This window comes from Protomyctophum bolini (genome assembly GCF_963924005.1).
Source record: "Protomyctophum bolini genome assembly, chromosome: 21".
Classification (NCBI taxonomy): Eukaryota; Metazoa; Chordata; class Actinopteri; order Myctophiformes; family Myctophidae; genus Protomyctophum; species Protomyctophum bolini.
In genome coordinates this window covers 29,351,908-29,367,961 of record NC_137882.1, presented here as the reverse complement: position 1 = coordinate 29,367,961, position 16,054 = coordinate 29,351,908, and the positions used below count along the sequence as shown (strand labels likewise).

At 44.7% G+C, this 16,054-nt stretch overlaps 1 protein-coding gene across 1 annotated transcript; it reads left to right on the top strand.

Annotated features, from left to right (window-relative positions):
- Nucleotides 1-13,533: 13,533 nt before the first annotated feature.
- On the top strand, nt 13,534-14,202 carry LOC308336275 (stomatin-like; the record flags this gene model as incomplete). Its single annotated transcript, XM_080793586.1, has 1 exon — nt 13,534-14,202. Exon 1 carries the CDS (start codon nt 13,603-13,605, stop codon nt 14,200-14,202), a length of 600 nt encoding a protein of 199 aa, XP_080649712.1. The 5' UTR covers nt 13,534-13,602.
- Nucleotides 14,203-16,054: the final 1,852 nt, after the last annotated feature.

Genomic DNA, 16,054 nt, shown 5'->3' with positions numbered 1-16,054 from the left:
ATTTCTCTGGTCTAAATATCCATTATCTTCCTCCTCAAAAAAATAATTACGTACCTGAATGTATATGGGTGCTATGTTTTTTTTCCCTTTTTTTTAAAACGTTCCTACATTTATTTATTCATTGAATATATTTTCCAGTGGAGAAACATTCAAATAAATCAATAAACAATTTTCTCTATGTTGAAAATGCTTAATGGATTATTGCTTTTGTAAGTTTCCAAATTTCTCTTTTGGGTCTCGAGCCGACCGGGATCTCTTGCTTGGAGAAGAGTGAAATGGATGGTATAAGCATCAGTGTTGTTTTCGTCGACTAAAACTACTACTACTAGGCCTACTACTTTTTCACTGACGACAACTATAAATGGAAACTAAATAAAAACTAGACTACATTTCTAGGAATGGACTATAGTGGATAAGAGATCCAGTATAAGTCATTTTACACTTGGTTGCATGCTGAAAATAGCAGAATAGCAAACTAAATGAAAACTATTCAAGAGACTATGACTAAAACTAAAATAGAAATGTGCTGCCAAAGACAACACTGATAAGCATGTGGGGGGGGGGGGGGGGGGGGGGAGGACTGGTGGTTTACCCAAGGAGGGATAAGCAGCACGCCCTGAAAGTGCCACAATCAAGGAGAGCAATGTTCACCTTTCTGCCCATTCATTTCATTCCAGAGCGACCTATTGGCACCGACAAGGTCAATCTAGTCTGCGGCCTCGCTGGCACTAGATTGCTCTCCAGCACCCGCCATGATCCCAGAGTGATTGGATGATGTACTGCACCCCTCTTCCTCCACCCCCCCCCCCCCCCCCCACCCAAATGATGTCTCTAGCTCCTATCTCTACGTACACCTGCGATTACTCTGTGTATATGGTGGTGGTGGTGGTGGTGGTGGTGGTGGGCCCCAACCCCCAACACACGCTTTCCCCAGGTCAAATCTGCCAGCCTCGGAACAGTCGCCATCAGGTTTAGTCAGGGTATGCGTGTGACTGTGACATCATCATCAAACCCGGAAGTTATGCAGGAATGCCCACTGACTGGCAAAAAAACTACTTTCTGGCCTTGACAGCCCATGCATCCAAACAGAAAAGTCCTATCTGATTGCATTAAACAACGTTAAACAATGTTAAACTCACTTCGCGTGTTGCTTTGCCACTCGATTTGCCACTCGATGTGCCATTCACTTTAAGCATGCGCAATTGCGCATATACCCTCTATTCCTAAACGTGACCGCACTAAAACTATGGCCATAGGGAAACTCCCCCCTTTCAGGCGAAAAGGCTCCTTGGACTCCTCATGCATAGACGGACGTATGAGGTCAGTCCGTTGCTCTCCCCAGGTTGGCAGAGGGAGTGTAGAGCCCATGGATTACGAGATACATGACACTGGAATGGGTTACATTTAGTAGTGTATATACCTTGAAACCCATGATCTGAATAGTCATTCTCTCATGAGTTAACTGCTCAGCTGGTGCAAATGAATGGTTAATCTCTAACTCATTTGGCTGAGATTCTGCTGAGAACCTTGAATCGATGCATAATGTAACAGGGGGGCGGGAGGGTTGTATGCATTCTGAGACAATTAGAAAAAAGAATGAAGAACTGAGAGGAAAGTATGGATTGCACTGAAAAAGAGAACTCATAAGTGCACTAACGTGGGCCTGAAAATCTATATTTCATTATGGCATAAATGTCAAGATGTTGCCAATAATGCCAACAAAAAGTAGTTTGGGCTTCAAAGGGACCCTGTGAGAATGGTAAACTGAGCACCCAATCAATGCACATATACTTTATATGATTCAATGACCGAATTCAATGTGAGCTCTCCTCCTTTACTACAAATCTAGTTTTATAGTGCATAAAATATACGACAAAAATATATCCATGTTTTATATTTCATGGCATATGCCAGTGATTTTCTTTTTCAGTGTGTGATCCAGATGGGATGAACCTCATAACACCTCCATATTACAGAGGGTTATTTCATGATTACTATTTTTACGTAGGTACATATTGAATATACGCTATTTTTCCGTGCCAGTGTGTCCGCCTGTCTGCATACCAATCTCATCTGACTTGGTTGCCAATACGCACGCACGCACTGACATTGGGTGACTCCTGCTTCTAATTAAAAATCCCCAACACCTTTGCCACCACCACGCACGCACGCACGCACGCACGCACGCACTGACATTGGGTGAATCCATGCTTCTAATTAAAAGTCCCCAACACCTTTGCCACCACCACACATACACACGCACGCACGCACGCACGCACACACACACACACACACGCACACACACACACACACACACACACACACACACACACACACACACACACACACACACACACACACTGTCCCAGACCACCTGTCCGATCCATGATACAGAACTTGTAGATTAAAAATGTTAAATGATTGGCTATAGTGGCCGCCGCAAAGCCCTCATCTTTTCTAGTGGTGTGGTTTCATCAAAGTAATTCAGTTATTGATCAAAGTAATTCAGTTATTGATTTGCCAGTCAAAAGTGATATGTGTTGGCGGCTGGAGTGCTATAGGCAAGTTTGATCTATAATTGAGGTCAAGCTAAAAACACACATTACAATTAAGAGATAAGGGGGGGGAGAGAGGGAGAGATATTATTAAATATTATTGAATATGTTTAATATGTTTATAAATAATAAATAGCAGATCTACAAGCCCACAATGGGTCGCGATGTGACGCATTGTGGGCTTGTAGATCTGCTACTTTCAAATGGCTGAAATGTATTCAGGGCTAACGTGGTCAATGCATGTTTTGTAATAATAATCTAAGTCTGCAAAGTAACTAGTAGGCTAACTAAAGTTTTCAAATCAATGTAGTGGAGTAAAAGTACAATATTTGGATTTGAAATGTAATGGAGCAGAAGTAAGGATTTTGGTGGGATATTGGATATACTCCAGTAAAGTGCAAAAACCTCAAAAGTGTACTTAAGTGCAGAACTTATAAGTAAATGTACTTTCCACTGCTCCAATAAGGGCCTTTCTCGGCCCCACCCCTCTCCCACTGTTTATATTGTGTTTAGTTTCCAAGATGGCCGCAGCACCAGGAGGGGGTGGGGCGGAGGTGAGCGCCACGGGCTGCATTCAAGACACGAATAAACAAGCCCCGTAAATCGTCAATGCATTCCAATGATGCTCATTAATCATGTTGTTTTAAATTGTCATGGTTTTAATTACGGTCTCTTATTGTTTTCACGTTGTTTCACCTTGGTGAGATTTCCCACAGTGATGGAGTGACTGTCAGACATGATGAGGTGAGCTATGCTATTGAAAAACAAGTTTTAAACAAATCATGTGGCCATGATATGATTACAGCGGAACATCTGAAACATTCTATGCCATAGAGTTTCAGTGCTACTGGCACTGTGTTTCTCTGTGCTAGTGATGCATGGCATACACAGCCTGAGTCCATGTTGTCTGTAGTAGTTAAAAATAAAACGGGAAAGTTAACCAGCATAGACAACTACAGACCAATTGCACTGGCGACCATTATGTCAAAGGTGCTACCAATTGAATTAAAACCAATTTGGTTTTAAGAAAAAACATGGCACGGATGTATGTATTGACACGCTTACGTCAGTACAGAAGTCATAACACTATAGGTACAATATTTATGTGTTTCCTGGATTTCATGGTAAAATGAGCATTTGTGCCTGTCGTAGACATGCGCAGAGCAAGTTCAGTCAGGGAACCTCAGTCAGCGCGCCGGCCGTTAATTGGGCCACCGCAGCATCATCCGCATGATGCACTTAGCCAATCACAGCTCACCCCATCTCTCATACCGGCTACTTGAACCAGAGGTTTGCATTCCTCTGCCTTCTTGCTTGCCCACTGCCGGTGTATCAGCGTGCTGCTGTACATCCTTTGCCGTCTTGCTGGCTGCGCTCAATTCTGCTTGCTGCTTTCTATTGTATACTCTACGCTGCGGTATACAAGTGCGCACCCACCTCCACCCCAGCTACCACCTGTCATTTTGGATCTACTGTTTTAGGTACGGGGGGATTCAGAGTCCCTATGGTCGGGACTGATGCGCTTGATCCTGAGTACCTAAAAAGCAGATCCAATACATCGCCAAACCATAATAAATATATTGCATTGATTATCTTATATTCAATAAATATATATATTACATCCTCCTTGAGTTGTCTGACTGAACTGTTCTTAAAACTACAAGAGTGAGGTGTCCCCTTAATTAAGGATCCTGCAGTATTTGTACTCACCAAACTAAAGGCTAGGTGGGGAACGAATGCTTCCACACCCTTTCTGGTGTCCAATGGATCGAGTGCGCCAGGGGGGGCATTTTGTCGCCACTATTATCTAATTTATACATGAGTGATTTATCTAAACAGCTTAACGAGTGTAAAACTGGGTGCATGGTGGGGGATAACCTTATCAAGAATCATATGATTTACGCAGACGATCTCGTTGTGCTGTCCCCATACAGTGCTGGCCTACAGCGTCAGTAAATTATATGGCCAAGCCAATATGCTGGCACGAAAGTTTCACAAGACAATGTTAAAATAGCATTTTTTAAAACATAGTCCACTCCACTATACACGGCTCACTTGTGGTGCCGTTATAGCAGTGCAAGAATGAAAAAAACTTCAGGTGGCATATAATGGTATGCTTTTAGAATCTTTCTGAAGCTCCCAAGATGGACCAGCGTGCAAGTGAAAGGTTTGTGACTAGTAATGTACCCACTTTTCATGCTGTACTGAGGAATATTATGCTCAAATGTATGTGTAGATTGAATGAGTGAAATAATGTATTGATTATGGCCTTACCATGGACCGCACAGAGTGGTACAAGGTTCTCCTCTTCTTTTGGAATCACTGGAGGAAATGTTTATATGTTTTCTAATTGATATGGACTGTATGGATAGTCTATCTCTATGTTTTATTGTTTGTTTTTGTGTCTTGTTTTGTATTTTGGACCTGCGTAGTGTTTGCAAATAAAGTTTATCTATCTGCTGTGTTCCTTTTGTCATCTCGGCATCATTGAAAATGATGGTCCGGCATGCCTCACTACATTTCCTAGAAACGAAATAAAGGTTGAATGGTTATTATTATTATTGTTTGTTTGTTTTAGAGAATTGCTCTGCCCTCTGCGATCAATCTCCATGGGCAAGTTACAGCGCCTCCATCCCTTTTTTTAACAGATGAGGCTTATTATTAAACTTGTGCATCATTTATACTCTCTCTTCCCAGCTTGGTCAGCTTGATAAGTAGGCCTATACCACGTGCCTGATTGATTGAGCACTGAGCAGGCATGTTTGAAACAATGTATAATGGAACTCTGCTCATGGAGACTAATATTTGCAAAATGATTGTGGTATACGGCTTTTCTCTGGAATGTTCCGTGTATTTTCTGCCTGCCATATAAACCACCACAGCTAATCTGCCAGAGTTGTGGAGATGTCAGCCGTGCATCTCTCACCTCGAACACCGACCAGCTGCTCCCCCCGGCCCCCATAGCTGAGGAGCACAGAGGGTTTTGGTCTCTGTGTGGGTGCATGGTTGATGGCTTAATCACTGTGACAGTCAGACAGTATCCCTGCCTATCCAAGCTCATCCAAATATAGGCATACTTATAGAGTTAGTATGAGATTGACGGCCTGATACACTGGCGTGCTGCTCTCCCCCCCTGAAGTGAATCCTCTGAGGCTGGCTTTGATGTTCTTGTGGCGCCCAGTGGGCGCCCTTTGTCAGTGGCCGTACGTGGCTCGATCTTTCCTCGCTTGCTCGAGCACTGCCGCGTGCATTGGCCGCACGCACTCGTGTCCCTCTCCATGGGGAATGTCCTATGATGTCAGTGAGTATATGCATGGAGGTGCACCGATGGGGGGGTGAACGGTATGGTTATACAGTGTCATCTACAGTATTTGAGGTGGGCTGTTTCATAGTTTCCATCGGTGGAGTAGAATAATATTCTGACATGATATTGCACCAACCGGAATAATAATAGGACACATTGCACATCTCACTGTCAGAGCTTGATGCAGGAATTGATTATATTTGTGGGGGAAAAAGCAAGCCTGCCCTGTATAATAAAAAAAAGTGAAAGCCTTTGCTTTTTTGTCAGATTGCAGAGCCCCATACAGTATGTGTTGTTGTTGTTGTTGTTGTATCTTTTGCAGTGTGCAATATTGTGCATCATTTGAGAAATGGCACCATTACGGCGTCATGTTCTCAAGAGGCTTCAGACAAACAACCGTTCGTAGAGGGCTTTCAAGATCATTTCTTTATCCGTTTATTTTATTGTACCCTGCATGGCACACGAGATAAAGTCTTGCTCGGGAACCTGCCATATAACCACCTCAGCATCCGCCACACATACTGCATTCCAGCCATATCTCTCATTATGGACAAGCGACAAGCACAGATTTGGTCTGTGTGGGTGGTTGATGGCTCAATCACTGTAACAGACAGTATCCATACAGCCGCCCCCACCCCCCGTCCCCCCCCCAACACACACACACACACACACACACACACACACACACACAAGCCCGCACGCGCGCACTCACACAGACACCTTTCTCTGTCTCCCTCCCAGCAGGTTAGTGTTATTGTCACTGAGAAAAGCAGCGACAGTGTTGCTTTCGTCGACTAAAACTTCTATGGGAAAAAGATGTCGACTATACCTTTTTCACTGACGAGAACTAAATGAAAACTAAGCTGTGATGACTTAGCCTGCCGCAGCCAGACTTCATCTACTCCCATAATGCATACTGTATGCATACCGTACCCCGAGGCAGTGCCGCGCTGTATCGCAACGCGAGGCTAGTGATGACTATAACTATAACGACAAAATATAATTAACAATTTTGTCAATATAAAAACTAGACTTTAATGTTAGGGAGGGACTATAGTGGAGAAGAGATCCAGTAGAACTAAAAGCCACGTCATTTGATGTTTGGTTGTTGCGCTCGGGTGTTAGAAAGATAATAGCAGATCTACAACTCACAACGATTTGCGCGGTACGACACGTTGTAAGCTTGTAGATCGGCTCTTTTCAGCATGCAACCAAGTGTGAAATCAGGCATTACGACGCCATCAAGGCCCGGCAAAATCAAGTTTTGATTTATGTTGCGTGTGGCCATGACATCACTGACTCACTCACTCACACTCATAGAAAAGTGGTGAAGTGGTCCTTCAATAATAATACCTTGGTTCATTTATATAAATTATACGCCAATTATTAGCCAGTCAGGGACAAATCAGAAGGCTGACAAAAGGTGTCTGTGCCTAATCTCTGTCTTTCCTCTCCACTCATACTCAGGCCCAATCCAAATTGCGTCCCTCAAGCCCGGAGCCCTGAACCCTCATTGACTTTATAGTGACGTCAGCCGTAAGTGCTTGAGGGTGAGAGACTGCAAGAGCTCCAAATTGTTCTGAAAGGAATGGGACAGCACTTTGAAGATGAGTCCGCCATTCATGACACTTATTCTTATTCATATTAACCAGGCTAAGTGCCACCATGCTTGGCCTATTCATACACGTCTATCATGTCTATTTTAGTATTTAAGCTGATCATTTTATTATCAGATTCATAAATACACTTTCCTGTCTGATAGGGTTTGTAATATTCATATATAATAATATTCATTATAAATTGCATTTCCATATTATTTTACTTTGCTCATTAGTCATTTCTCATCATGTTTCCCTTATTATTATTATTATTGTTATTAAATATATAGCCTATCCTTCCATTCCGTCTCCCTTTGAGAACAGTGAGAAAGCACATTCTATAACCGCGATACATACTGTAATTAATTTGCATACTTAAATGATTGACGTTCCGAGGATCCCCCTCATTCCCCTGGTAACGCTATGAACTGTGGGTAATTTCTTTGCCAAAGTCAGCCAAAGTCGATGCTGACTTTGGCAAAGGGCACATAAAGGGGCGGGGCTGAGCCCTCACTGACTTACCGATTTCAAATGGGACATCCCTCAAGCCCTCGCAGCCTTCACATGAACTCGCAGCTAAATCATTGAGGGCTCATTGAGCGGATTGGGATTGGGCCTCAGACACCTGGCACATCTGCAGCAGATTCCCCTTAATGTCATCTGCTACAGCCCTCTGCTATAAAAGCCAGCCAGCTCAGTGTGAAGTGAGAGAAGGAACGAGCAACATCTCAGTCGCTTTGTTCAATTTTCCCAGTTCAGCCAAGACAACTCACGGATAGATTTAACCAATATTTATTATAGAATGAGAATACAAGTGCATGCATGTGATATTTATCTTGGCGTTCGGCTCTGCAGCATTTTCTCCCTGCTCGGCACGATTAAACACCATCATAAGAGCATTAAGTTTGTTGCTTTTTTCCGGCATCTCCAGGTCGTCTTTTGTTCCCTGAGTTTGGTAATTGATATGATTTATTTACACTGATGCTGATGCAGTTCCATTACATTCGGTGGGGGGAAATTGGTTAATAAAACTTTTTAACTTTGACTGTTGAGGCCTCCATTTTTGAGCCACGGAGACATTAACAATTTAGTCGACTAAAATCTTATGATATGATAAACGAAAGCTTTTGAGATGACTAAATGACAATTTATCCATGACTAAAATTGAATAGAAAGAAATGTCAATATCAACACTGCACTCCAGACCATATAAATGGCTGCCACAGAGGAGACAAGCCCTGGGCTTACTGGCCTAGCTGAACACAGCTGTGACATCTCTGCTCACGGATTCTGAATGAAGAGTAAAGGGAAACAAGGGTGACAGACAAGGAGACAAGTACCAGTCGGCATTCTGTTGATTCTGTCAATTATGGCTTTTCTGCACCATTATTCAGAATATAACCTTGGCACCACTCTCTTTGCATCACACTACTATTAACAGCTAATTTACGATGTGATTACATACAGGTGTTATATGATCCTTAAACATGACTATTTTGTATTTTATTTTCCTTTTTCAGCTTAATGAGGACTACATTTTACCCAGTGGCTGGTGCAGTGACCCTCACCAGTCTGCAAAATTGACACCTACTGTATATTCCCACACAGCTAATTAGCTGAATTTACAGAATAACTTTGCGGACATGTTCTGTTGGGTTTGCACGTGTGTCAGCAGACAGGTGCATAATTAGTTTAGCTTGAGCACGAATGAGAGTATAAGCCAACTCCACACGCCCCACTTGCACTTGTGTACTGCAAGTCTCTATACTTATTTGGACAACTACTAATAATTATAGTGAGTACAGTAGAGAGTACAGTGTGTTTGTCTCACAAACTGGAGGTTATGTAATAACCGTGGCTATTTAACCAATGTTTGTGATGAACACGCTATAGTGAGAATCCTCTCTGATCATTTATACAGAAAAACACTTCCATAAACTCACAAGGTTCCTTTTTAGACCTTGGGCTTTTTTTTGCGTGATGCCACGGCACGCGCTCAGCGCTATAGTGCATGAAACGGGGCCGTGCTTCCGCATCCTCACCCCAGATCGCCCGTTTCTTCTGCTTTTCGCAAGCGAGAAGGGCAATCCGGCGTGTTCATCGCAAACATTGGTTAAAATAACCACGGTTATTACATAACCTCCAGTTATTTGAGAATGCCACAGACAAAAAAAGTCCACACTATTTATCCATAATGTATAAATGATAGATAAGGGGTCAGGACAACGAGGCCTTTTCGTGGAGGCGTCAGACTGAAATTTGGACTTAGACTGTTTTTCGCCTGTGGTACTCAAAACACACTAGTGAGACTCATACACTCCCTTCGTTATCACGAGAGAGAGAGAGAGAGAGCAACCTCCCGGGCTGATCCCGGCCTTGAACGGCGAACATGCCCTTATAGGATCATCAATCTACCTCAGACCCCCTCGCCTGATGGAGAGAGAGAGGTTCAGAAGGTCGAGGCTCACTGGGGTCCCTGACCCAGTGACACACTTGCAAGGAGCTGGCTAACCCAAGTTGCCTCATAAGCTCTGACTCGACCATACTGGTCTCAACCCCCTACATGACTTATATCCCTCAGGACAAGGAATAGGGGAACTGAGGGCGGTTCCCACGCTCCTCAGCAACTCGCAGGACCGCATGAGCCACCGAGGGCTCAGTAACGTCCAGGTTGTAAAACCTTGCAAAGGTTGAAGGCGACGACCAGCTCGCCGCTACACAGACATCCTGCGGCGATATGCCCAGTGTATAGAGCCCAGGATGATGCCGCGCCGCGGGCAGAGTGAGCCCTCAATCCCACAGGTGGTGAAATACCTCTGCTGGAAGTAAGCCATCTGAATGGCCTCCACAATCCATTGAGACGGCCTGATCTTAGTCACTGGCTTCCCTGTGACCCCTATAGTACCCCATGCCACATAACAACAGGCTTCCATTCCTGAAGGAAAACGTTCTGGCCATGTACACCCAGTGCCGTCGCTACCTATACGCGCAGTACGCGCTGCGAGTAGGGCAACACGCTGAGGGGGGGGCAACAAAATGTGCCAAAAAGTGCCAAGCCGACCCTCTAAATAAGAATTTTCACTGCGGCTCCGCCGCGTAATAACGAGCGGCCGTGTGCGTGCGTCCTCACAAACAGTGAAAATAGCCGTTCTGCATGAGGAATAGCAGGAGGGACAGCACAAATATCATACGAGTAGGGCAACCAAATGGTCAGCTATACGGCCCTGTGTACACCCGTATGGCCCCGACCGACCGGGCATAAGGTGTGTTTGAAATAGACACTCGTGCTTTCCAAGGTGTGATTTGGGGCCCTAAAGATGAATACAAAATGAATAGCAACAGACCTAAAATATCAAAATATGATTTAATAAAAAATGAAATAGTCAAAGCGCTCTCCGCAGATGCTCCCATGAGACCATGCACCGATTGTTGTTTCCGCAGCTGGCGGACACACCGCCGGGTGGTATAGTTGCCTCTCTCCCCCGGTAGCTGCTCATGGGAAGGGCCGCCAGGCAGCATCTGTTGTCCGTATACTCCGTGGGTGAGCAGCGCCGGCTTCTTGTATGCAAGCTTGTGATCCTAATGAAGCACACAGTCCCCAGGAGTTGCAAAATGCATCTTAAAATCTATAATTACTACAGTGGTGTGGAGGAGAGTGGCGTCAGGAGAGGGGGGCAGAAAACAGCACTCAATTATATACTGGAGAAAGAAATAGAGTCCGCAACACTGGTATAAGGAATAACTCGGCTCCACTTGTTTATTAATTCAACGTTTCGATCACTGGGTATTCATCTTTAGGGCCCTCCTTATAGCAACCGTGGTTGCAGCTAAAAATAAAAAAATCTAAAATAAAGGGATTTAAGATCATTAACGTTGGGCTGTTGCCTGAGTCCGGTGCATTCCGTCAACTTCCGGTCCAGGACTTTGTAACTTGACTTTGAAACTATAGCCACACAGCGCCGCAACTGGACTGGCCCCGTGAAGTGAACGGAGATCCCGTAACTCTCCTTCAATAGCTCTGGTTACAAAGGGGAAATGTTCACACACACACACACACACACGCACGAACACACGCACACACACACGCACGCACACACACACACACACACACGCGCACACACACACACACAGACACACACAAACCCAGCATGACAGATGGCAGGGCAACACCAGGGTGAGAGAGATGCAGGGATACTGTCTGCCACAGTGATTGAGCCATCAACCAACCACCCACAGTGACCAAAGCGCTCTGCTTTGCGGCTCAACTGGGGAGCAAGGTGACCAGCTGTCCGTGTGAGATATGGATGGGTGACGTCTCCAAAACGCTGGCAGCTATAGATGCCGTGGTGGTTATTATGACATGCACAGGTATATGGCTAAGACTGCCTGTGAAGAAAATACACTGCAGAGAAAAGGCTATATACACCTTACCACAAGGACGGTTCAGTAATGCAATACAGAAAACGAGCAAACGAGCATTCGGACTGGTTCTTCAATCGTATTGTAACGTCTACATGTGTGTTATTGGTTTATTCTTATACTACACAGAAATGGCTACTGTTAGCAGGGCAGACTTATCTTGCAATGATTGGACAAGCACATTGTCTGCATTCCATCCACGATACAAAATTATGGTCACTTGGATATTTTGCCGAACCCGAGCATTCGTGACAGGGCATGTCACAACGACCGACTCAAGCCTGCCAACCGTTACTCTTCAACCAGAGATGTACTCTGTGGAAAAGTATATTGTCAACACATTCTGGCCTGAAATAGAAAACCAACCAACCGAATCACAAACCATTTAAATCTCTGTTCTCTGCACAGTGGAATACTGTATATGCAGACGACGGAAACCAATCACCATGACGCTTGTTGCTCATTCCGCCGATTAGGTCGGAAGATATTAACATGCCACCACTTAAGCACACCCTAAAACTTTAATTTGACATCTGCAAGGCGAATTTATATCCATGTTTATTAGCCGTTACCGCCGCTATCTGTGCCAACACACCTTTTCAATTACAATTCAGCCGTTAAATGAGCAGTGCTGCTACCTTGTAAACTGGCAAACATCTCTAGTACGTGCACATTATAATCCGCACATGATCCTCATAAAACTGACTTTCCAACGTGCCTTTGTGTGCGCGTGCGTGTCTGTGCCGTGCGCATGCGTGTGTTCATGCGTAGTTGTGTACGAGTGTGCGTAGTAGTATCAGCAGTATAGTAGTGAATTGTAAATGGTGCATTTATATAGCGCCTTTATCCAAGGCGCTTTACAGACATTATGCAATTCATTCATCCATTCACACACCGATACCATCGGAAAACCATGCAAGGCACTAAGCTGCACGTCGGGAACAATTAGGGGTTCAGAGTCTTGCTCAAGGACACTTCGACACTAACACTGGGGGAGCCCGGGTTCGAACTGGGAACCTTGCTGTTCCCAACTGGTCACTCTACCCCTGGAGCCATGCACTTCCGCCTCTCTCTCATTGTAGTAGTAGGACGAGGTCCTTGTGGTAAGATCAGAAGGTCCAACATCCGCCTGGGCCGTGGCTCAGTGGTCCAGGCACCTTGGCTGGTAATCCAGTCTGGCAGTGTGCCACGGGTTCGACTCCCCATCCCAACGGCCTTTATTACTGCATGTCTTCCCTCCCATCTCTCTCCCCATTTCCTGTCAGCTTACTGTCTATCCCTCCATAAAATATATAAAATAAAGGCGAAAGCTACAAAAAAAGGATCAAAGAGAGCATGCACAAATGGGCACCAGCGACGCTGTGTGTTGTTGTGTGTGACATCAGGCAAGTGCTCAGTCAAAGGTATATTTGAACTTTGTCTAAGCCAAGGACATTTCACGCATCTGCTCTGTGCAACACTGCAGATTTGTCTCTCGCTTTTTTAGAATATTATCATTTTAGGCAAGGCTATGGAGAAGCCAGAAGAAAAGGGAACTAAAGAAAAGAAACGTTCCAGACCCATCAAAGAATATGTAGTAATTTTCCTCACCGGTGCAGTTTCCTTTGCACTGTTCCCCATCACCGCCTGGTGGAGTTTCGTAGTTTTGCACGAGTATGAGCGTGCTGTCCTTTTCAGACTCGGCCGCACGAGAACCAAGCAGGCTAGAGGACCGGGTCTTCTCTTCATGCTGCCTTTCACCGACTCCATCGTCAGAGTGAACATGAGAACCGAGTCATTCGACGTCCCTCCTCAGCAGATCCTCACCAAGGACTCTGTCACCGTGACCGTGGACGCGGCAGTGTTCTACCGAGTCACCGACCCCTACGTCTCCGTGACCAGGGTGACGCGCGCTCACTCCTCCACCCGGCTGCTGTCCCAGACCACCCTGAGGAACGTCATGGGAACCAAGAACCTGTCCGAGCTGCTGTCGGACCGCGAGAGCATCGCCCAGAGCATGCAGGCGACCATCGACGAGGCCACGTACCACTGGGGCATCAAGGTGGAGCGCGTGGAGATCAAAGACGTGACGCTGCCCGCCCAGCTTCAGAGAGCCATGGCGGCCGAGGCCGAGGCCGCGAGAGAGGCCAGGGCGAAGGTGATCGCCGCGGACGGCGAGGTGAACGCGTCCCGCGCCCTGAAGGAGGCGTCCCAGGTGCTGGCCGAGTCTCCGTCGGCCCTGCAGCTGCGCTACCTGCAGACCCTCCACACCATCGCTGCCGAGAAGAACTCCACCATCATCTTCCCCCTGCCCATGGATTTCTTTAGTCAATTCATGAAGCAATGAAGAGATGGGAATTAAGTGTAACAGAATATATTTTACCGTGGCTCTGAAAGAGGCTAAGCTGTCTAAGGTGGTCACAAAATTATGTACTTTTTGATCAATTTCATTTGTTTTCTACAGTGGAGGTCAATGGGGCTCAGGTGTCCATCTTTCTGTGTCTCTGGTCAGAGCTAATCTCGCATACCGACACTGCATCGATACACAGATTACACACCAGATTTCTTTGTCAAAAGAATTCCACCCATTTTGTTCACATTAGTTCTATACCTTTTGAAATACTTAAAGGGCTAGTTCTTTGGCCGTGATTTTTTTTAGATTGATTGAGGTGATAAAACAGAACGTCGATTACTACATTTTTGCAGTGATATTAACGCATCTGATGACTTTTAAAGTTATGATGGTCACATTAGCTATAGGTCGGTTTTTCTTCCTGTTTTTGTGCGATTCAGTTGAATGTGACTGCAAATCGTGAGGCAGTCAAGTGTTAATAATAATTACATTGGTGTTTCATTAGCATTTTAGAAATATTATATATTTTCAAAATATATTTTCATGAATGGAAATAGCAAACAGCTGTGTGAGGCAGGAATGCAGGCAGGCAGACAGACAGACCGAATGTCTATCTGTGTTCAATCGAAACAACAAACAAGTTGCTCCCCAGGCAACATAAAGCCTATATATTGAACTGTACGTGTGTCATATTTTAAGCAGGTTCAACAGGTTTAAGTGCCAGCTGAAATTGGACATGACATTATTTATTTAGCTATTGTTTCAACTCTGTGATGAAATGTATTCATATCACACACGGTCACGCGATGGAAGATGGCTGACTAAGCCGAGAGATCTCATGTTTGGCAGTTTACAAGATAGTAGCTCTGCAGCATCATTTAATGGTGAAGTTGTGTTGGCACAGATATATGGCATAAATTCACATTGTGGATGTCAAATAAAGGTTTTAGGGTGTGCTTAAGTGGCAGAATATACTCTGCAGGGAGGGAAGGTACCGCACAAATCAGCAGAGGGGCATACTTTTTTTCCAAAGGGGGCGCTTCATTTTTCAACCCCACCCCCCCCCCCCCCATATGTATAACAAATTGTCGCCTATTAACAAAGTGATGCTTGAAAAAGGCTACAAGTATAGGCTACAATAAGCAGCACCAACAACAAACAAAGAAATACACGTATATGATTATGCATTATAATGTCTTCTGCATGCATATAGTACCTTGTATTTCTATTAACTATTCAATTAATGTATATATATTTACAATAATTATGGTGAACATATAACATTTAACATTTGTAAATAACATTCAAATATTGGTAGGGTATAGGGTACTACTGGCCAATCTGGACTGGAGGGGCACAAATTCAATCTGGTGGGGGGGGGGGGGGGGGGGGGGGGGTAATGCCCCCCAGTGCCCCCCCCCCCTGTAGAGATGGCACTTCAGGGTACACTGTCCCCTGCAGGGAACAGACTTCAAAGACTTCTTGAAAGGCTTCTGTGTGAGCCTTCGAGGCTTCAAAGTGATAATATTACATTAGCTGTCAAAGAAAGCAAATGAAGCCAATATGCCTTAGCTTTCTTTGAGCACTCTCCTTGAAACGATATACAGTATAAGGAGCTCATCATGAACAAGGCACTCTTATTTTCTCGTGGTATATATATATAGCCTTTTCTCTGGAGTGTTCTCTCGTTCTTTCTATATCATCTCTGTTTGGTGGAAACCTCATTAGTACAAAACTGTTACTTTTCAGGATTCAAGTAAAAGATAAACGGCAAAAAGTATAGCAGCTCCACAAGCTACTCTTGATGCTTTTGTTTTGTGTGACGCTGTAGTGCGGCCGGACAAGT